The sequence below is a fragment of the Ailuropoda melanoleuca genome, chromosome 14 (assembly GCF_002007445.2).
Source record: "Ailuropoda melanoleuca isolate Jingjing chromosome 14, ASM200744v2, whole genome shotgun sequence".
NCBI lineage: Eukaryota > Metazoa > Chordata > Mammalia > Carnivora > Ursidae > Ailuropoda > Ailuropoda melanoleuca.
In genome coordinates this window covers 40,317,796-40,337,861 of record NC_048231.1, presented here as the reverse complement: position 1 = coordinate 40,337,861, position 20,066 = coordinate 40,317,796, and the positions used below count along the sequence as shown (strand labels likewise).

Genomic DNA, 20,066 nt, shown 5'->3' with positions numbered 1-20,066 from the left:
GGCGGGGTCCTTGCAGCTCGGGAGCCGGGGTGCGGAGGCCTGTCCTGGGGGCTGCCACCGCTGAGACCCGAGCAGGCCGCCGAGCTGCAGGGCCAGTTAGGGTCACAGCGGCAGTCTGGGGGCCTCGGGGTGAAAGGTGAACGAGGGCCGCACGACGGTGGGGCGTTCCGAGGTGGGGGGCGGGGCCCAGGTGGGCCGCGGTGGAGGCGCGGCGCGTGGCGGGGGAGCAGGTGCGCTCGGGCGTCACGTGGGTCTGCTGCAGTCGCTAGCGGGAATGGGGCAAGGCCGTGCAGGGCCTGGGAAGGGGTCCCCAGAGAGGGTAGGGTCCTGAGAAGGGCCGCGGACCCAGGAGTCCAGGCCAGGCGATTCCGGAGACCCCGTAGTGGCGGCCGGGCAAGGCCCCCCAGGTCACCGGGGTGACCAGGGCTCATCGCCAGCAGCCGCGGGATGAAGCGGCGCTCATCGCCCCCTCCTGGGAGGGGAAGCCTCAATAGATGCCACTCTGGAGAGTGAGTGGGCTGCTCCTACCGGGACTGTACACCCCCGGCAGGCCAGCCTCTGGATGACCGAGACTGAACAGTTCTGTTGCATTTGTTAACAGGCGCTGGGGACTTAGAGCACCTGGCCTGGGCCTGGATCCCACCTGAGGTCGCAGTAAGTGGCTGTGTGCGTCCCTTCCTGGTCAGCAAGTGGAGGTGGCAGTCTTGCTGTCGTGAGGACTGAGGGAGGCGGTGATGTGTGAAGTGTGCTTAGAACAGTCCTGAGAGTGCACTGTGTGTCTGAGAAACGTGGGCATTACCCCTGCTGACTTCAATGCCCCATCAGTGGAGCTGCACCATCTTGCCGGAATTTAGCTTTGAACTTGGCGAGAGAAAGTGGCCTTGGACCCCTGGGATATTCTGCAGGCCCTCTCCTCCCCACTTAAGAGGGCTCCGCCCTGCCCTCTGGCATGCTTGCGGCTGGTGCCGCCCAGCCTGCAGTGGAAGTGGATTGGGTTTGAAAGGTCTCTAGTCATCCCCCCGTAATTCCTTTTCACAAATTCATTAAAGCTGTTTGAAATGTGAGTCTCACTGCCCAGAGTGGAGGTGGGCCCGTCTGTCTGGAGCTGCGAGCTTTCCATGCGGTGTGGGTTAGCCGGCGGGCTCCTCAGGGCTGCGGCCCGAGTGAGTGCCCTGAAGCTGGAGAATGAGTCCCCCCAGGAAGGCTCCGGCCTTCACTCTGGCAGGACTGCTTCAAAGTCACGTCCGTCCTAATGGTTCATGCAGACATGGGTTCTCTCTGGTAACTCTGTCCCACTCACCCAGTGGCACGCGATGGTCATTGTCCCCCGTGAACAGTAACTGAAACGCTCCAGGAAGCCCCCTGGCTGTGCAGCTCTGTCTGTGCACAGCCCTCTCCCTGTCGGAGAAGCACAGGGCCCAGAGGGTGGATGGCTGACTCACACGCCTACCCCTCAGGGGGGCGCGGGGCAGGGCACCCACCTGGGGGCTGTCCGTCCAGCCCCTGGGCCATTGTCTGGTTTACGGCGGCCCCGTCCGCGGTCACTCCGATTCCCGATGCTCTGTTCTTCCATCACGTAAACTTGAGGCGCTGTGCTCACGCGGCTTGATTTCAAGCCCTGTGTCTGGCTGTTTCTCAGGGTCTGAGTTTGTATCCAGGGACCTCCCGGAGGCAGCAGCCTCCTGCCAGCCTCCCGGGCTCACGCCCACAGCCTGGGCAGCCTCCGCTAGAACCTCCCTTACCAGCCATCCCTCTTCGCGATCCGGACCCCAGCCCAGCCTGTCGGCTGCGTGTCACAGCAAGGCACGCCCCTGGGGCTTTCCACAGGTCTAGGGGAAAGACACACACACACACTTTCTCCAGAATTTGAAAACAGCAGGCTTGGTATTTCGTCCAGGTGTTCTGTTGACCTGGGGGTGGCTCTGGGTGGTGCCTCCCTGGGTCACCTCTTCCCGTTCTTGTCCTCAGGGCTCCTGAAGCTGATCTCCCTGCCGAGCCAGGAAGGTGCGCCACGGCTCCTTTGACAACTTACTACTTTTCCTGGAGATGATATTCCCTTTCTTAATTGCTTTCTGTCTTCAGGAATCTAACCTCACCACTTCCATACACTCAGGGCACCTTTTGGAGCTGGTCACAGTCCCCATCGCCTCTCCCTGTGTGTACCTGGCCCTGGGGCCCTGGGCGCCTCTTTCTGGCTGAGACCCAACCATCCTTCTCCGGTTTGCGGTCCTGGTGGCCACCGGGGGGCGGGGGCCTCCGCGTGTGTCCTCACCAGCGTCGGCAGCATTTATGTCCGTCCCGGCCTGGTCGTGCCTGCTGCAGGCAGATGTGGGACCAGAGCATGCGCTCCTTCCTGCAGCAACTGTCATGGTCACATGGTGCGGTCACGTCTGGGCGTGGTCCGCAGCTACCCCAAACCGGTACTGTCAGTTCTGAGTGCTAGACCTGCTTTCCTGACGGGCCTGTGAATGTGACAGCGTGAGTGCCCTGGTTCTCGAAGCTCCAAAATCAACCTGATGTTGTCCACATCAGGAACTCTCTAAGCGCTGCAGGGGCAGGTGAACTTGCCCTCAGCGGAGACCTTGGACGCTGACACTAGGTTCAGCCTGTGTGGCTGCGGGCCTTGCTGTTCCTACACACCCTGCTGCACTCTCGGCCTTGCTGATCGGGGGGGCTTGCTTCTGGGTGACCCTGGGCTGAGTGGGGCAGCCAGCAAAGGGAGGGTTGGGCTTCTGTCCCGCAGCATTTAGGGCTCGGGCCATGGAAGGGCTGCTGGCCAGGGGACGGGCGGGGGCTGCAGGGCAAGGCCGGGACAGTCTCCACTGTCCTCCGCTGAAACAGCTTGGTAGTTGTGGAGGTTCCAACTCGAAGCATCCTGCAAGATTGAAAACTCACTTTTCCCATTCTTCCCAGACCCTCCATGGAGACACGCTAAGGGGAGATTAAACTGGAGAATGCAGAAGACGCTTCATTCCTGCGAGCCCAGTGTGCATGATCTCCAGCTGTCTGTGTCATCCTCACCAAAGAGGTGGGTCAAGGCAGGGTGCTCACCTGGACACCAGGTCCCCGGGCCAGAACTCAGGGTGGGAGCACTTTCTGCAGGGGATGGAATGGGTCTGCCATGTGTAGCATGGACCTTTAGAATGCAGGTGACCTGGGGGCACTTCTTCGAACACATCAATCTGTGGATTGGAATCCATGGTTTCTGAGTTATCAAATGGCTGCTCTAACAGAAGCATTGCCTTAGACTTACCTCAGTGGTTTTCCTGGTACAGTGAAGTCTCTCCTCCAGCCTCGGGGCTGACGGTGAACCCCGGTCTCAAAGAGGACTACACACCCAGGTCACCATCACTCTGCTATGCTCGGCTCCTGGGCGGTTTGCGGTGACAGCAAGCACATTGGAATTTGCATCCCTGGGAAGTTATTCATCTTTGTGGTCAACCTGCTGAAGAAATGGATTTGGATCAATTGGACCTGAATCCCAGAATTATTGCTGCAGTTAAGAAAGGTATATTTATTGATGTCTGGATCAAGTAGGTATGTGAAATATATGGATGTACGTATACACAGTGCATGTAAAACAAGTTAATAGGATTGCTGGTCCAAGTCCCCCTTCCTCAAGACAACCAATCCTGATTAGTGACCAATGATAGAATATGCTGCAGGTTTTTTGGTTGGGGGCGTGTGTGTGTGTGTGTGTGTGTGTGTGTGTGTGTGTGTGTTTCACTGAGGGCTTTTATAAAGTAAATTTTATTTTCATCAAAGATAATGCACGTTTATTGTCTAAAAAGTGAAATGGAACTACTTACACCACTTACAAGTCTTTTATCAATTTTTTTTGTATTTATATCTGGGTTTTTAAATAATGTGCTTATGTTGCTGTGTTCAGTTTCTCAATGTACAGCGATTACTCACAGAGTGCATGTTACAGGGATGAGGACTGGCTTGCTTGTGCCCCTACTTCCTCCACTCCTCCCCCCACAGTTGGAACATAGTTTGGGCCATTAGGGCTTTGACTGGAGTCATAATGATTGCTGCTGAACTGGGAGGTTAAGACTGTTTCCTTTCTTGTACCATCTTTGTTATTTTTCCCCAAAGTTGTTAGTTGCTTCCTTTTTTCCAATGCTGTGTTTTCTGTGTATGTCTCACGGACTTTTCCCACATTGTCCAGTATGTCCATCAAGCACCAGTCCTCATTTTTAAATGCTCTCAAAGGGTAGGACAGCTCACCCATTCTGTTTGTCTCCTGATGCGTCCATCCACAGCTACCCTGCACCAGCTGGCATCCTGGGACTCCCTTCCATCTCCCCTGTCTCCTGGGGCATTTGTTGGGGAAGCTCCAACAGTAGGATGCTTGTTGTTCATATAACATAGAATCCTAAGTACACATGGGGGCTGGTACAGCAACATGGTGATGTCCTCCACCAGGACAGAGTCTTGTGGTCCTGCTCCTTCATCCTTGGCTCTTGGTTTTTTCAAAGCCCATCAGTCATTTTGCTTTGTTTTCCCTTTCATTCAGTCTGTCCGTATGTCTTAACTGGAGCATTCAGTGCGTACATATTTAAGGTAGTTCCTGATACGTGTGGGGTTAACTCTGCCTTATTATGCTGAGCTATTTTTCTTATTTCTTTTTGTGGTGGTTTCCCATTTTTGGTTTCTTCTGGATTGGTTGGATATATTTTTAGCATATTTTTTTCTTTCTACTGGTTTGAAAGTAATGCATTTATTCAAGCCCAAAATTAATTTATTCACTCTCCTCCCCAAATACCAGACCTTTTGGACACGTTAACTCTGTAACCCTTCCTACCTAGCTGTTGCCCACTGGCATTGTAACCCTCTTGCGTTCTTTGCTGTTTGTCCCACTGGCCATCCTGCCATCCCCATCATGCCAGCGGTCTGATACAGTGGACACTTTTTTGGAACCTGGCTCAGCTTTCCTTCCTGCATCTTCCCTCACGCATGGTCCTCACCCTGCCCTGGGATCATCCTCTAGCCTTGCCTTGCGTGTAGGCCTGCCCGGCCACAGAAACCGCCTTTCTTGAGAGATGTTTCCAGGATGGGAAACTGGGTGGCAGCCACTGCTCCGGGCACCTCGGAGAGGGCCCTCCTCATCTCTGGCTCCTGCTGCTGCAGCTGTAGGTGGGGCTCCCCCAGGCCCCTTCCCTCCTCCTTGTTGTCATCACATTCTACCCAGGGGCTCCCAGAGCCTCAGGGAGTGGATGGATCGGGCCCCTGCCTACCGGGTCCCTGGAATTGGAAGACAGTATTCCTGAAAACACCTATTGTCGTTGCTATGTTGCCTTGTGTTACTGTAGTCTGAACTTGTTCCGTAATTTATTTGTATAATTTCAGCCAAATTGAAATCAATAAAGGAGGTTTTGCATTTTTCGGGACCAGACTTGCAGAGACTGACCAGTCTCTCCAGCCTTGACGTGCAGCACTTGCTGAGAACAGCCTCCTCACAGGTGCGGGGAAGCAGCGTCTTCACAGGTAGGCACGGAGAGTGTCTGCTCTGCCCTGGTGCACGGGGAGGAACGAGTGCAGGGCTGGGTCACAGCATCAGGATGGGGACCTCCCAAGCCGACGGGAGAACCACGGGGGTCCCCGCTCCGAGAGTCAGCTCTTGGGCCAAGGGTTGCGGGAAGCAGGGGTGAGTTGGCAGTCAGAGCCCAGAGCCCACAGGTGCCCACAGAGCACTGCAGCCAGGTGAAGCTTCCCGGCACTGACCGCCTCCTCCCTCCCCACTGGCACCCCATCCACCCACGCAACCGAGGTCACCTGTTCTCCCACCACGCGGTGCCTGACACCCCTGCGTCCCCAGCGCTGCATCTGTACCAGCAGAAGCAGAGGTTCCCCGCGCAGCATCAGCGCCTGAGCCTGGGCTGCCCCGTGCTCGACGGGCTTCTCCGCGGCGGCCTGCCCCTGGACGGCCTCACCGAGCTGGCCGGCCACAGCTCCACCGGGAAGACCCAGCTGGCGCTGCAGCTCTGCCTGACCGTGCAGTTCCCGCGGCAGCATGGAGGCCTGGGGGCCGGTGAGTGGCTGCCCCTGCAGCGGGGGCAGAGTTGGGGTGGGGGCGTCCTGCCCAGGAGTTCCCAGGGGCCCGGCTATGCTGAGGGCCACATGCCACGGAGCCTGCGCCAGGTGTATCTCTGGGGTCTTCCCCAGCCGGGGTCCTCCCCAGTTCCTGTCCTTCTCTTCACATCTGCTCTCGATTCTGCCCCAGAGGGAGGGGGGCGTCCGGGGGGCGTCCGAGAGCCGCCAGCGCCGCGGGAGCTGGCCGCTCACCTGCCCCTGCCGCCTCGGGCTGCGCGAAGTCCCCTCGTGGGCTGTGGGCCTGGCCCGAGAGTTCCTGCAGCCTCACGCTCACGCCACCAGCCTGCACACATACGCTCACACACACACACTCATATACACACACGCTCACGCCACCAGCCTGCACACACACGCTCACACACACACACGATCACGCCACCAGCCTGCCAGCCATTTGGTCCAGAGGCAGAAACCCAGGGCAAGCAGTATTTCGCTTTTCTGCTTCCAGGGAAGGAGCATGCAGGCTGGAGCCCCTGGTGGCGGGGGCGGGCAGGCCTGTGTTGTGTGGCAGGTGCTGGGCTGGGCCTCTTGCGTTGCTTTTTGTGCGTGTGACATTTGCACAGGCTACACGGTAGAGGGACTTTTGGCTGCCTGTGTAGGTCTCTCAAGCATTCAAAATCTAAATTGTTTCATTGGACGTGAGGTAACTGGGGTGCACGTGACGTTGCTGGGTAGCTGCTTCGCTGCCGGACGCTCAGCGGTCTCTCCTTGCTCCTGGGCTGCCCACGAGCTGGCGGCACCTGCCAGCTCACGTGCTCACCCCGCTGCCCAGACAGGCTGGGCCACGTGGTGGGCTGGGGACACAGCCGGGGCCAAACCTCCTGCCCCGGGGACACGCGCTGCTGAACACATGCAGGTCCCTGTGGTCACGGGGCACAGGCAGCAGGGGGCTCGGTCTGCGTGGCTCCTGTGAACCGCTAGCATCTGGCGCCTGCCGGCTCTGCTGGCCACGGGCAGGGGCTCCTGACCACATGCAGCAGTTGCTCCCACCAGAGGTGGCGTTTGTGTGTCTCTCTCGTCCCTGCGTCTCTGGGCGAGGGTGCAGCCCGGGAGGGCCTGAGGGGCAGGCGCCTGGTGCTGGTGCTGGGTGGATGGACTTGGCCTTGGAAGCAGGTCCTCCGTTTACCCCACAAGAGAGCCGTGGTGATACCAGACTTACATCTGCTCAGAAATGAGCTGGGAGCCCCCCGTGCTCACCAGTGCATCCACGGGGCCCGATGGGGGCTGTGCCCGAGACAGGCTGGATGTGGAGTGCAGGGCTGGCTGTCAGTCTTGATCCTGAAGCTCTCCCAGCCCGGGCTCCTTCACTCCACCAGCCTGCGACATTCTGGCCCAGCGGGGTCCCTGCAGACCCGTTTTCTTCTGGACAGGTCACACGGGCAGTTACCGTTGGCTTCTGTGTCCAGGCTGGGTCTGTACTCAGTGCGGGCCTGACGTGGGGGAGCGGGAAGGGCACCGCGAGGGTGCATCCTCGGAGCTGCCTGGTCCCACCCCTCCTGGCGCCGGACACCCTGAGAATGTCCCACAGCAGAGCCTGTTTCCCCCATCCCGAGACACGGCAGCCAAGCGTGTCCCCTGAGCTGCCAGCACGCTCACTCGAACCCCAGCCTGAGGTGGCCTTGTCCCATGGCAAAGCCTGCCTTGTCCACTGCTGGTCTGGGGAGTCTCATTCCACCCCGTCCACCACCGCCACGCCACCCAGGGCCTCCTGGTGACAGCCACGTTACTTGCATGGGCTGTGCTGGGGACTGGAGGCCTGTGCTTCCAGCTGTTCCTGCCTCCTACGCCGATCCCCCCGTGTCTTCCAGACAGAAGCAAGGACGCCAAGAACGAGGAGCTGCTGGGCATGAGGCTGTGGGTGGCCAAGAGGGCTGTGGGGGCCGTCTGTCGGACGCCGGTCCATGGGCCGGCCACATAGGCTGCAGCCCCAGGGAAAGGGAGCACTGTGACCATCACAGTGGCACAGGGGACCTGGAGAGAGCCGGGCGGGTGTCTCAGGCGTGTCCCCTGAAGTGGCCCTGAGGTTACCATGACATTAAATGTTAGTCCAAGATGCCCATTTTCCTGACAAAATAACTCCTTTAACCCAGTGAGATCTGAAAGCCCTAATTTTGAAAAGGATGGCAAAGACACTCTGGACTGACTTTGAATCTTGCACTTAACATGGAGCCCCCTCTCTTCCTGGCTCGCCACCTTCTGCTGGGGCCACCCCGGAGAAGGCACCGTGGCCTGTGGCAGCTGGGGGCAGTGCTGCGAGGTCCTGTGCCTCTCCCAGCCACACACCCAGGGGGGTGAAGGGGCTTTGGGGCTGCACACACATACCAGGTTCCACTCTGAACGTTCCGTCCAGCCCGCTCTCCCCGATAGGCCAGCACGGTCGCTCAAAGCTGCCCTGGGGCAGACGGGGTCAGGGGCTCAGCCGCGTCTCCAGGCAGCATTTCCCCTGAGGGACGATCTGGAATGTGTCCAGGAAGGTTAGGGAGATGCTGATGGTTAGGCGCTCACTACAGACAGATTTGGTGCTGCTTGTCCCACCACACACCCGTGTCTAAGTTTGAAATTCTGCCGAAACACAATTACATCAAAGTTAAAAGGCACAAACGGGGTGCGTGCGCATACGTGGTGTGGGTCCTTTGGCTCGTCCTGGTTCCCCTGCCCAAGGCTGTGCAGTGACCGATGCAGGGGAGGGACACAAAGGTCCATTGGGGGTCCTGGGGCCACAGCCAGGGCTCCACCAGAACACAGGCCATTTCTTTTTTAAAAATTGAGATGTAGTTCACATACCATAAAATTTTAAATGTATAATTCAGTGCTTTTTAGTGCATTCACAAAGCCATGCTTCCATCACTACAGCCTAATTCTAGAACATTTCATGGGCCCTCCCCACTGCCCACTGGCAGCCCTGGCTCCGCTTCCTGTTCCGGGGACTTGCCTATTCTGGACGTCTCGCCAGGTGGAATCCTACGTCTCGATCTCTCTTCCCTTGAGGCATGATGTTTGCAAGGTTCGTTGTGTCAGAGCACGTGTCGTACTTCGTTCCCTCTTACGACTGAACAATATTCTGTTGTGTGTCCCGAGCACGTTTGTTCACCCGTCCACCCTGTCCATGTGATGTGGCTTCCACCTCGTGGCTTTTGTGGACAATGCTGCTCTGAGCGCCGGCATATATGGCTCTTGTGAGCGCGTGCACGCCCAGACCACAGGGTCCCGTGCAAGTCCTGTGTCCAAGTGGGTGAGGGACTGCCCGACGGCATGCCACCCCCCTCAGCGCACTGTCCTTGCCGATGCTGGACTTCGATTTGAGCCACCGTTGTGGGTGGGGGGTGGAGTCCCACAGTGGATTTGATTTGCATTTCCGGGCGACTGACAATGTTCAGCATCTCCTCTTGGGCCTGTCAACCATCTGCACGTCTCCTGTGGAGAACGGTCTGTTCAGATCCTTTGCCCGGTTTCTGATTTGTGTTGTCTTTTGTGGTTGAGCTATAAGAACTGTTTAAGTGATGTGGGTGCTAGACTCTTCCCAGATACGGAATTCACAGTATTTTCTCCTCTGTGTGGGTTTTTTCATTTTCTTGATGGTACCGTGTTGATCAAGTCCAGTTTCTCTCTCTGCCTTTGCTCACTGGTGCTGTTTGTGTCACATCTGAGAATCCAGTGCTGAATCCAAGGTCACAAAGATTTCCCCGTGTCTTCTTCAGAGTTCGGTGCGTGCTGACAGCGTCCATGCAGGCTGTGAGACCAGGGCCTGACCCCGTTCTCTGGCTTGCAGTGACCCAGCTGTCCTAGCGGTGTTTGTTGGAGAGACCATTCTTTCTCTCGTTCAACTGTCCGGAGACCTTCGTTGAAAATTAGTTGCCACAAACGGTTTATTTCGGACGGACCCCAGTTCTTTCTAGCTGCAGACTCGGGGTCCGTTCTCTGGTGCAGGGATCCAGGCCCTGGCTGGGCTGTTGCCCCCACGTGTCCAGGCTTCTGGGGACACGTGGCCCACTGTTTGCCCACTGGCTTTTCCAGCCACACAAAGACATGGCTGTCACCATGCAGCCCCGGATGGCGGGGGAGCCTTGAGAGTAGAGCCTTGAAACTCTGCGCTCATAGAGCCTTTGAGGGAGTGTCCCCGTGTGCACAGGAGGGGGACTGCCCAAAGCCTAGGCCCTGATGACCCCACTCACTTCCACTAGAGACTGGCCAGGGGCAGGCCCGTGGGGGGGTATCCTGTCAGCAAGGGGCAGAGTGTCTGAAAGGAGGCGCCCTTTGCCTTCCCAGGGGCCGTGTACATCTGCACGGAAGACGTCTTCCCCAACCTGCGTCTGCAGCAGCTCATCGCTCAGCAGCGGCACCTGCGGACAGACGTCCCAGGAGACGTGGTCGACAGGATAAAATTTGGCAACCAGATCTTCATCAAGCATGTGGCCGATGTGGTGAGTGTCTCTCTGGCCTTGAGTTCCGAGGGGACCGGTGGGCAGAGCCACACACGAGACCCCAGGCCACCCCCAGTACCTGTCAGCAGAGAGGCACGTGCCCGTGCATGCATGCTACACGTTCAGATCCACACGATCCAGTACCTGAAATTCAAGTCGGACCAGGCATCCTCTAGGACTTGTCACCCCCACCCACAAGGAGTGGGGGGAGGCGGCCCTCCAGGCACAAGGATGCCCAGCATGCCACCTCCTGTCCCTGGCCAGCCTGCAGTGCCCGCTGCCCAGGGGACAGGACCTGCTGTCCAGGCCAGCCATCCCAGCCAGAGCAGTCTGTGTCGGGTTTTACTTCTGCTTCTGACAGAGCCCCCCAACCTGGCCAGGGCCTAGCAGGCCCCCAGCCCCAACAAGCCCCTCGGGTGGCTCACTGCCACCTGGCCACAACTCTCGGGACAGATCTGGAAGCGTCACCAAGTGACAGGTCCCTGCCTATGGACGGATCACAGTGGCGGGAGCGCTCAGGGAGAGGGCAAAGGGCTGGGAGCTCAGAGCAGGTCCAGCAGGCAGGGGGAGCCGTGCTGCGGCCTGACCAGCTTCCAGCATAGCGCATTATTTGATGGAGGGATGAATAAGAATAGAAATGGATTGCAAGGAAAGGTGGGAAGTTAGAATAAACCAGTACGCCAAAAACAAGTAAGGTCTCTGCATAGGGTGGGGCCTCCCCCCCGGCACCCCCAGACGTCAGCTCCGGCTGGGCGGAGCCCCCAGATCCCAGTGGACCTTCCCCCGTTTAAGGATTGTTATAAATATTGCAAGGAAAGGATAGGCATATAAACTTTTAATTTTTAAAAAATTTACAATAAAACATATCACACACAGCTTGGGGAAGTAACACGGTAAGCTGTGGCACACGGGGCCCGCAGCCACGCCCTCTTCCACAGAGAGTCAGGACGCAGATGGCCCGCAGGTCTCCCCGGAACCGCGGCCCAGGAGGGAGGCCGCGCCCACCCCGTCATCCTGTAGGGGCCGAGCGTGGCCATGGCTTGGCAAGCGACACGCATCCCGACGAGCAGTGTGGTTATTAGTAGGACAGTGTGTTCCGTGGCACAGGGACACAGAAGACGAGGTTAGTGCTGCAGGCTCCTAGTTCCAGGGCCCTCCAGCCTCGGTGGCCGTCCCCTGGCTGTCACAGGGCTGGCTCTGGCTGCAAACAAGCAGCATCATCCTGGGTCTTCCAGGCTGGGTGTGGCTTCACTGCGAGAGAAGACCATGGTCAGGGCTAGGCCGCCAAGACCCATAGTGCCCTAAGTTTGGTTCCAAAAACAGCTCTGGGGGCAGAAGGCTTCCACCCTGTTGCCCAGTGTCGCCTGGAGGCGGGGGGTGGGGGGCTGGCGGTGCCAAGGGCAGGGGATGGGCTGGAGCACGGGCAGCGCAGCTCCCACCTGCCCAGCCCCCAGGTGCCCCACAGCCTCCGGTGGAGGGAAGTGGGGGGAGGACTCACGTTACTGCTGGCATCCTCGAGGCCACTGCTGCTGCTGTCATTTTCCACAAAAAGAGGCTCTACTGGAGACGCCCTAGAGACAGAAGCACAGAATGGGGTTTCACTCAGGGTGGGACACCCAGTGTGTGGTCACACAGTACTGGGGCCTAAGTCCAAGCTGGCAGCGCAGACGGCTCCAAGGGGCAGGCCTGAGGCCCTGGAGGATGGGCAGGGCTGGTGGGGGGGCCAACTGCACCCAGCCCCCTGCTTGGGCACAGCCCGGGGTCTCCACAGGAGAGGCGGCCCCACCCCACTACGTCCCTCCTCCCTCCACTGGGGGTCGCTGGGCAGGGCCACCCCCACACCCGCCTGGCAGGAGTGTGGCCCCCAGGACCATGGTGCTAACAAGTCGGCCTTCCGGGGTGGCTGCGTCCAAGGTCAGTGCCTGGCACGGGTCCACGGAAGGAGAAAAGCCTGGTCACGGTGATGGCCCTGAGGGGTGCTGGCCCCACCAGGGACTTGAGAAGTACAAGGGGACAGATGCGAGGGGTCTCTCGGCACAGGGCGGAAGGGGAGACGCCAGCAGCACAGGCAGTGACACCATCTCCCCTTGGCTTCTAGGACACCCTGCTGGAGTGTGTGAGCAAGAAGGTACCCGTGCTGCTGTCTCGGGGGATGGCCCGTTTGGTGGTCATTGACTCTGTGGCTGCCCCGTTCCGCTGCGAGTTTGACGGCCCGGCTGCGATCCCCAGGGCCAGGCGTCTGCAGGCGCTGGGGGCCGCCCTGCGCCGGCTGAGCGGCAGCTTCCGGAGCCCGGTGCTGTGCATCAACCAGGTGGGTTCCCCCATCAGCCCCGCAGATGGCAGCAGGCCTCAGCTTCTACTTTAGGAAGAGGCTCGGGGAGGGCAGGGCCCGTCATGCCAGGGTGGGAGCAGTGCGGTCCTCGCTGCAGCTGACCCCAGTCTGCGTGTTCCAGGTGACCGAGGCCGCAGAGGAGCAGGACGCAGCGCCCGGGCCACAGGGGTGAGCAGGGCAGGAGGGTGGTGCAGGTGGGGGGGGGCATCGTTCTGTAAGTAACGGCTGGGCCTGTTTTCTGTCTCAGTCTCTGGGACAAACGGGTTTCTCCAGCTCTCGGAATGACCTGGTCCAACCAGCTCTTAATGCGGCTGATGGTCAGCCGGCGCCGCGCCGAGGAGGCTGTGCTCACCCCACCCGGCCATCCTACCCGCACCCTCGAGGTGGTCTTCGCCCCTCACCTGCCCCGCTCATCCTGTTCCTACACCATCCACGCGGAGGGAGTGCGAGGGACTCCTGGGACTGAGTCCTACTGACACAGCAGCTGGCCGGTTCAGCTGTGGATTCTGGCCGAGCCTTCCGCGCTGCAGGCCCAGGGGACCGACGTCGACTCGGCACACCCATCTTGGGTCAGGGTGTGCTCCAGGGTGTCGGCCACACCTTCTCCACAGCAGGGAGGCGGAGCGCACGGAGGAGCTGCCCCACGTGGCCTCCCTGCAGGCAGGGCCGTGTCGAGTTCAGGCCCCACACCCCCACCACGCTGCCTGGCACAGTGGGCCCTGGACCCCTTCACCTCAGCTGGCTCTGTGCCAAACTCTGCCCTAAGTAACTTTTCCACGGCCCCTAGGGATGGAGAATTGCTATCCTTGATCTCAGCGACACTGAGGCACCGCGAACAGTCAAGTGACCTGGCCATCCTCCCACAGCTCCACCAGCCAGACACTGACCCAGTACTGGGGGTGGAGGCAGCGGTCCTTGGAACTGGGCAGACTCTTTCTGTTTGCTCATTTTCTAAAGCAGAAATATTCACTTGTAATTCCCATCCATTCTTAAAGTAGTCTGTGGCCCTCAAAAGGGTAAGAACGGCTGGTATAAAAGGAAGACGGTCTTCTAGGGTTGTCGTTTTATAAAAGAGCCTTTCTGCAAGTGCAGGGACTTCACACCAGGAAATAAACCATTTTATTTTTGTAATTAAGTATAAACAATCCCAAATTATTTTCTAGGCAAATCGCACTAACAGAAAACTACGATCCAAGCCAGCGTACACACAGCAGACGGGCCACCCCCCCGGGGGGCACACACCCACACATGCACGCCAGCGCTGGGGCCCAGGGCCCCTTGCCCACCCGTCCCAGAGGGATGCCTCTGTGGCAGGGCGGGCCTTCTGCGAACACAGACGGCCCGGGCCCTACACCATCCTGTCCATCCCACACACTCCTCAAAGCTCCCTCAAGGCTCGTCACGCAGGCCTCGCAGACCTGGGGTCCCCCCGCCCCGCCGACAGTTCTCCCCATGACAATGGGGACAAATGTGGAACAGTGCGCGTCTTTACGATTGCCTCAGTCACACACAGGACACTTGTACACCCTGACCAGACTTCCTTGGCTGACAGGAACCTCACCCTTGGTCGCGGCTTCACCACTTTCCAGTTTTCAGAACTCTGATGACCATAGAGAGCAGTGAGAGAGAAGTGCACATACCAACATCTCAGAACACAGCCTCACCTTTGCCTCACCTCCCAAGAACATTCTGTAAAGTTATGACAATGGGCGATCTGTCCTATGAACTGCAAACGATATATTTTTGAGCAATATTTTTATGTTACTATAAACACTGAATTTCTCATTACATATTCCTAGCAGCTTTCTGAACAAATGATAGGAATTTTTTAATTCCAGGAAATAGTACCCTCTCCGATATTGTAAACACAAAGCGAGCACCACAGAGACAGCCCGCTAGCCCCGTGAGCACACCGCAGGCTGCGAGGTCAACTGCTGTGGGGAAGAGCCGGGGGGCTCGGGAGGCCCAGGCCTCCCACAACCTCCACCCTCTGACAGCCCATGGAGAGGGCTCTGCAGACGGTGGCCAGCTCCTGTCCCCCTCCTGCCTGTCCTCTGGCTGGGGACTCAAACTAGACCGCAACTATGTACCCGTGGCTGCTGGCGCTCTAAGGGTCCCCTCACCAGGAAAGGACAACGTTGCAGAGGACGGACAGCTGCCTGCACTGCTTCCCTCCTTGAGAATGTTAAAGTCCAGACACCAAGACTTGAATGAGGTTGAGATGACCAGGCTCGCTTCTGTTTGGACACAAACTCAAAAGTCAGACCTCACGGATTTCCAGGCAGCAACCCCTGAGACATGAAGTTTCTTACAACCCGGGCTTAAGGAGGCCGTCTGGCTTCTCTCACCCCGGCCACGTTTCCTCACAGCCCCGCAAGGCAACCGAGGCCCGTGGGCTACGGGTGGGGCAGGTTCAACAAAGGACCCTGCACAGTGCCTGTTTCCACCACCTGAGAGCGCAACGTGAAATCCTATTCTCAGCCCCATGTTCTCCAGATAGAAGTGTCACTAAGAGAAACTGGGTAGGTTTCCAATGTAACTGGATCAGCTTTATGGCCTGAGAAAAGAACTTGGGACGGAGGGGGTGGCTCCCGGGGCCCTCCCCACCGGCCACATCACACCCCGGCAGCCCCTGTGCCACGAAGAGACGTGCAGAGCGCACAGTGCCTCTGCAGGGATGTGGCTCTGCGCATTCTCTTGGCTCCAGTGTCTCACAACCCATCCCATGTGTAAAGCAACCCTGGACCTAAGTTCCTCATCCATCAGAAGCTGCAATACCGGGACAGTCGGGTGCTGTGGAAAGAGGCATGGCCTCGGAAGCCCCGGGCCAGACCCACGGGCACCTGCAGGCAGGACCCAGAGCGCGCGTCTCTGAGCGGGAACAAGCACACGCCACAAACACCAGCAGGCGAGGCCACATGCTCCTGTGGTCTTAAATGATGGGACACTTCTGAATAGTTTCCAGCCTGCGGCCCCCTGAAGAACACATGTAGTATGTGGGGGCCTCCAGGGAGACCCCTGAGTCCCAGGTCCCCTCGGGGAGTCCCGGTGAGCATGTACCCCCGCAGAGTACAATTCAGGACAGAGGTGGCTGGGGACAAACAAAAGCGCATGCCCTTGCAGTAACACCACCTAACATTTAACGTCACAACCTGCAGCACGTCACAGGGACACTCCACGTTTCTCAGACCCCCTGCCCCCATCTACATGCTGAATCTTCACACTCCTGCGCGCTGGCCTGACGTGCCCCTCATTACCGCCACTGCCATCAGGAGTCACAAACCCCTTGTCATCTGCTCAGGACATTCTAAACCTACCAGAAGCCTCACGCATCCCCTCACGGGTAAGGCCGCAGGGTGGACTGGGAGACGTTCCTGTCAAAACCTACCCCATGTTACTTAACACCACAAAGAAAAGCTTTATAAAAATAACCCCCCCATCTCTGCATGCTCAGCGCTCAGGGGCCGGCAGGGGGAAAGTGGGCTCCGCAGGGGCGGGCGCGGGAGCACGCGGCGTGTCGGGCAGAGCGCGTGGAGGGACCGCACTCAGGAGCGGGAGCTCGGCAGAGACCCAGACCCACTGGCAAGCTACCCGTCTCTCCCACTTCTTAGCACCCACTCTGAATTTCAGGCAGCACTGCCAGAGGTCATAGATGCTTAGTCTAGAAGGGCACAGTGGAAGCTTCCAGAGTCTTAATTTGCAGCCTTAATACAGTATTAAAATTTAGAATCGATTCTGGTGCAGTGGCAGAAAGTACAAGTGTCCGTGAGCAGCAGCCGATCCTGGACGTGATGAAGCCGGCTGCCGGGGCCACGTGGGCCACCACGCCAGGCCGGCCTCCCGCTCCCGCAGTTCCTGGTCGCTAGCACCGCAGACGGCTTAACAGAATTCGGGGCACACCTCCACCAGGTGGTGTATGGCACTATCTAGAAAAGGAAGCAACCCGGGAGGTGGGTCCCCTGCAGAGTGGGGAGGGGCGTGACAAAGCTTGGACGGTCTCAGTGCTTCGTTAGTCTCAGGGATTTTATCTAGCTCTGCCTCGACCCTCAGTGGGCCAGGTCAGTGTGGCTGGCACTCAGAGCTCGCGAGTCTGCCAGACAAGTATTTCGTTCCTGCATGAAAAAACAAATGGAAAAATTATACTTCACCCGTACTCCAAAGGATGCTGGTGTCAAGTGGTCATAGAGCTAACAATCACAGCGGTAGAGCCCTTGAGTCAACACTCGGGCGTCCTGACGCTCACGCGCACAGTGGCCAGCACCGAGAGATGAGTGCAGGACCAGGCTGACCTCACACCTTTTGGGACAACGACACCTCTTTTACTCTCACGAGCAGGTGCGCTCCAAGCGCACTGGCCAGCGCTAACCAGCACCTCACATCCCACTGGAGCCCCTGGCAGAAAGCACCCTGGCCACAGCCACTTCCTAAGGTGCCGGGGGCTGAGGAGGAAGGCCTGCGACCGCCAGCGAGCATCCAAGAGGTAAGCAGCTGGACTGGGGCTGCTGGGAGGTGCAGCAGCCAGGAAGTCCGGACCCTGGCGGACGAGCAGTAACGGCTAAGTCAGAAGGTCCTCTGTCCTGTAAGTTCCGCTGCAGGCTCACTGCCTGGTCTGCTTGGGACCCCTGGCCGCACCCCGACAGCCACACCAGACATTGAAAAGAAATGGAAAATTACAAGAGAAGAAGGTGCCAACAGTTTTAAATGTGAAGGTGACAGGTTCATGCAAGCCTTGGGACACCAAAAAAAAGCGCTAAAGATTGGGTGTAAAAGTGACAACTTGTCAGTTACATTAGTAAAATTCTAATAGTTTTAAAACACTGAACAACAGCTTAACTAGACAACGAATTAGTTACAAACTTACCAGAGGCTAAAATCATACAAATTAATAATACGCATTAAGTGGCCAAGTTGGGTATTACTTTATCAGAATATTTAAATTTTAATTAGCTTAATCAAACTATTTAAAGATCATGAATATACTGAGAATGTTCACGATATGCACATTCCCACAAGTCACGTAAATCAAATTAATACAGAATCCGGAAATATCATTATGATGCCTCTTTCTCTAAGACCCAGAAATACTTAAGTGTTCCCGAGGCCATCGGAGGCGGCAGTGGTGCCCACGAAGGGCCTGCGGCCGCACAGCTACCCTGGGCCAGGTAGTCAAGGGCACTGAGTGGGGCAGGGCTCCTTACTTGGAAATGGTCTTCAGCGGCCTTGCCGCCCACGTTAAGGACATTCAGAGAACTGGCACGCTTCATGCTGCACCCAGGGTAGTGGACATGCAAAAGGACAAACCAGCGCGTCAGTCAACCGGGAGTGGCAAACACGGCCAAGACACCCCTCCAAGGCCTCTGTTACCGTGACGGAGTCCCTGGAGCCATCCCTCGTGGACAGTGGGTCTTTATCTCGCTCGGACTGGGCTGGCTGCCCAGTTCTTAACACAGATGCCCCAAGTCTATCCATATTTAAAGCCCAATAGAGAAAAAAATTTCTCTGCATGCATCTCAGCCCAGTATTTGTCTTAAATACTGTGTAAATTCCACATGTCATATATATATACACACGGTGAAGACTGGCTCGTGGAGGAGCAGAGACGCTCTGCCTGGGCAGCCCTCCGGCTGGGCCTCAGTCTGCAAGGCATGTTAGGTCAGTTTTAAGAAGGGAGCCTGGAGCTTCCTCCAAAACCCACCACTCACCCTAAGTGACCACATAAAAGAGCTCAGTGTTAAGATCTGATATATATGTTTGTGTACTTTATGGATTTTTATATTAAAAGGAAAAATTTTTTATTAGCAAAATAAACTCAGAAGCTAGGATTTCTCTGCTTAGAAACCAAAATTTAAATAAATTTCATGGCTTTACCTTTAAGGAAATCTGGTGATTTAAGTATGTATTTACTTCTTTCTCCCACTTGATACCTTTAAAATACTTGATGAAATATCCTGCAAATAACCTAAAACCTAAACTTAAACGATGGACAGTCGTGAAGTTACCTATCATTGCTTACCCACCAGGGATGCCCACAAGCAGAAAATCATCTTAGCTTTTGAAGTTAAAATAACTGATATTAAGGGTTATTTTTAAATGTCTGCACCAGGACCTACACTAGTGAATCTGAGCTACCTACGACACAGTACTCGCCGTGAGCTGAAGGCATGGCTGTGAGGCTGAAGCCCGGGTTCAGTGCAGGGTTAGCACAACCAGACACATAAACACACCGGGAACGGGCACGAAGGCCCAGGTCACCACCCGAGTGCCCGCCAGCACCATGGGCACAGCGCCCGGCAAATGGCAGGTACTTCCCAAGTTCTCACTGAATGAACTACACCAAAAGCAAAGACCTTAACTCACTTAACCTCAGGTAAAACTCACTCCCAAAATGCCCAAACCAGGACAAACACGAACACAACCACCCAACGGATCCTAGTAAGTGTTGTTAGAACTCTGAAGAAGGTTTTCTCTACACGGCACTGAAGAATAAAGGATAAAATCAAACCAAATCACACTGGCACACTGAATTATTGTCATCTAAGTGGCCAATGGACTTTTTCTAAGAGAGCTAGCCATACAACCCTCATTCCTCAGACTCTCTTTTCCTTACAAGACGAAAGTAAAATCAATCTGACCCCTGCCAGCAAGTCTCCCCTCGACTCTCCGAGCTGTATCCACACCCTTCCCTTACACCGTCACGTACAAAACGGGAAGAATGCCGACTGGTGATTCTCAAAATGTGGTCTTAGACCAGCAGCACTGGCACTAGCTGGGAACTTGCGAGGGGCGCAGGGGATGCAGACCCACTGCACCATAAACCGAGGGCTGGAGCCCGGCGGTCTGTGTTCAGACCCTCGGAAACACGGATGCTCAGGTCTGAGAACCACGGGGCCAGTTAATAAACGTAGTTACTCTTACCCGACAGATGACTCTGTTTTATGCATTTTATGGGATAAAATTTCTAGAGCCATTTAAGCTTTCATCAAGTTCAGTAAGGTACCACCTCCAACCATACATGACAATGTGTGTTCACGTGTGTGGCCAGTGCCACACCGGGGCGCGTTCGTATTGCTACGTCACGGCCAAGACAGGAAGGAGGCACGGGAAAGAGAGAACAAACTTCTGAGCTCGGTCACGTGGGAAGAAGGGCCACGTCATAGGACTTAGTGCCACAACTGGATTCTGCATTTAAAAAGCTTCAAAACATCCAGAACCTCCAA

The 20,066-nt window shown here is 56.9% G+C and overlaps 2 protein-coding genes across 7 annotated transcripts in view; one reads left to right on the top strand and one right to left on the bottom strand.

Moving 5' to 3' along the window:
- Nucleotides 1–3,369: 3,369 nt before the first annotated feature.
- XRCC3 (X-ray repair cross complementing 3) lies at nucleotides 3,370–13,780 on the top strand. The gene is made up of 7 exons (XM_034642501.1): nucleotides 3,370–3,508; nucleotides 5,353–5,490; nucleotides 5,822–6,034; nucleotides 10,363–10,517; nucleotides 12,616–12,828; nucleotides 12,971–13,017; nucleotides 13,097–13,780. The coding sequence occupies exons 1-7, from the start codon at nucleotides 3,454–3,456 to the stop codon at nucleotides 13,323–13,325; spliced, it is 1,050 nt and encodes a 349-aa protein (XP_034498392.1). The 5' UTR covers nucleotides 3,370–3,453; the 3' UTR covers nucleotides 13,326–13,780.
- KLC1 (kinesin light chain 1) overlaps nucleotides 11,338–20,066 on the bottom strand; it is a 39,037-nt gene continuing 30,308 nt past the window's right edge. For 3 of the 6 annotated variants that reach the window (XM_011224462.3, XM_034642499.1, XM_019799261.2), the window contains 2 exons: nucleotides 12,016–12,088; nucleotides 11,338–11,768 (listed from right to left, as the gene is read on the bottom strand). In XM_011224462.3, coding sequence (XP_011222764.1) covers nucleotides 11,766–11,768; nucleotides 12,016–12,088 — 76 coding nt within the window. In that variant the 3' untranslated portion in view covers nucleotides 11,338–11,765. Of the gene's footprint in view, nucleotides 11,769–12,015; nucleotides 12,089–13,936; nucleotides 16,962–18,047; nucleotides 18,115–20,066 lie in introns of those variants that run through there. The other 3 variants (XM_011224457.3, XM_019799257.2, XM_019799258.2) reach the window with 2 other exon arrangements.

What these genes read in the sequence shown, in the direction of transcription:
- XRCC3 (XM_034642501.1), top strand. Translation starts at nt 3,454, where the DNA reads ATGGATTTGGATCAATTGGACCTGAATCCCAGAATTATTGCTGCAGTT. An exon ending in TATTGCTGCAGTTAAGAAAG is followed by an intron (nt 3,509 to 5,352) that starts GTATATTTATTG and finishes GTATAATTTCAG; the next exon opens with CCAAATTGAAATCAATAAAG. An exon ending in GGGAAGCAGCGTCTTCACAG is followed by an intron (nt 5,491 to 5,821) that starts GTAGGCACGGAG and finishes CTGCGTCCCCAG; the next exon opens with CGCTGCATCTGTACCAGCAG.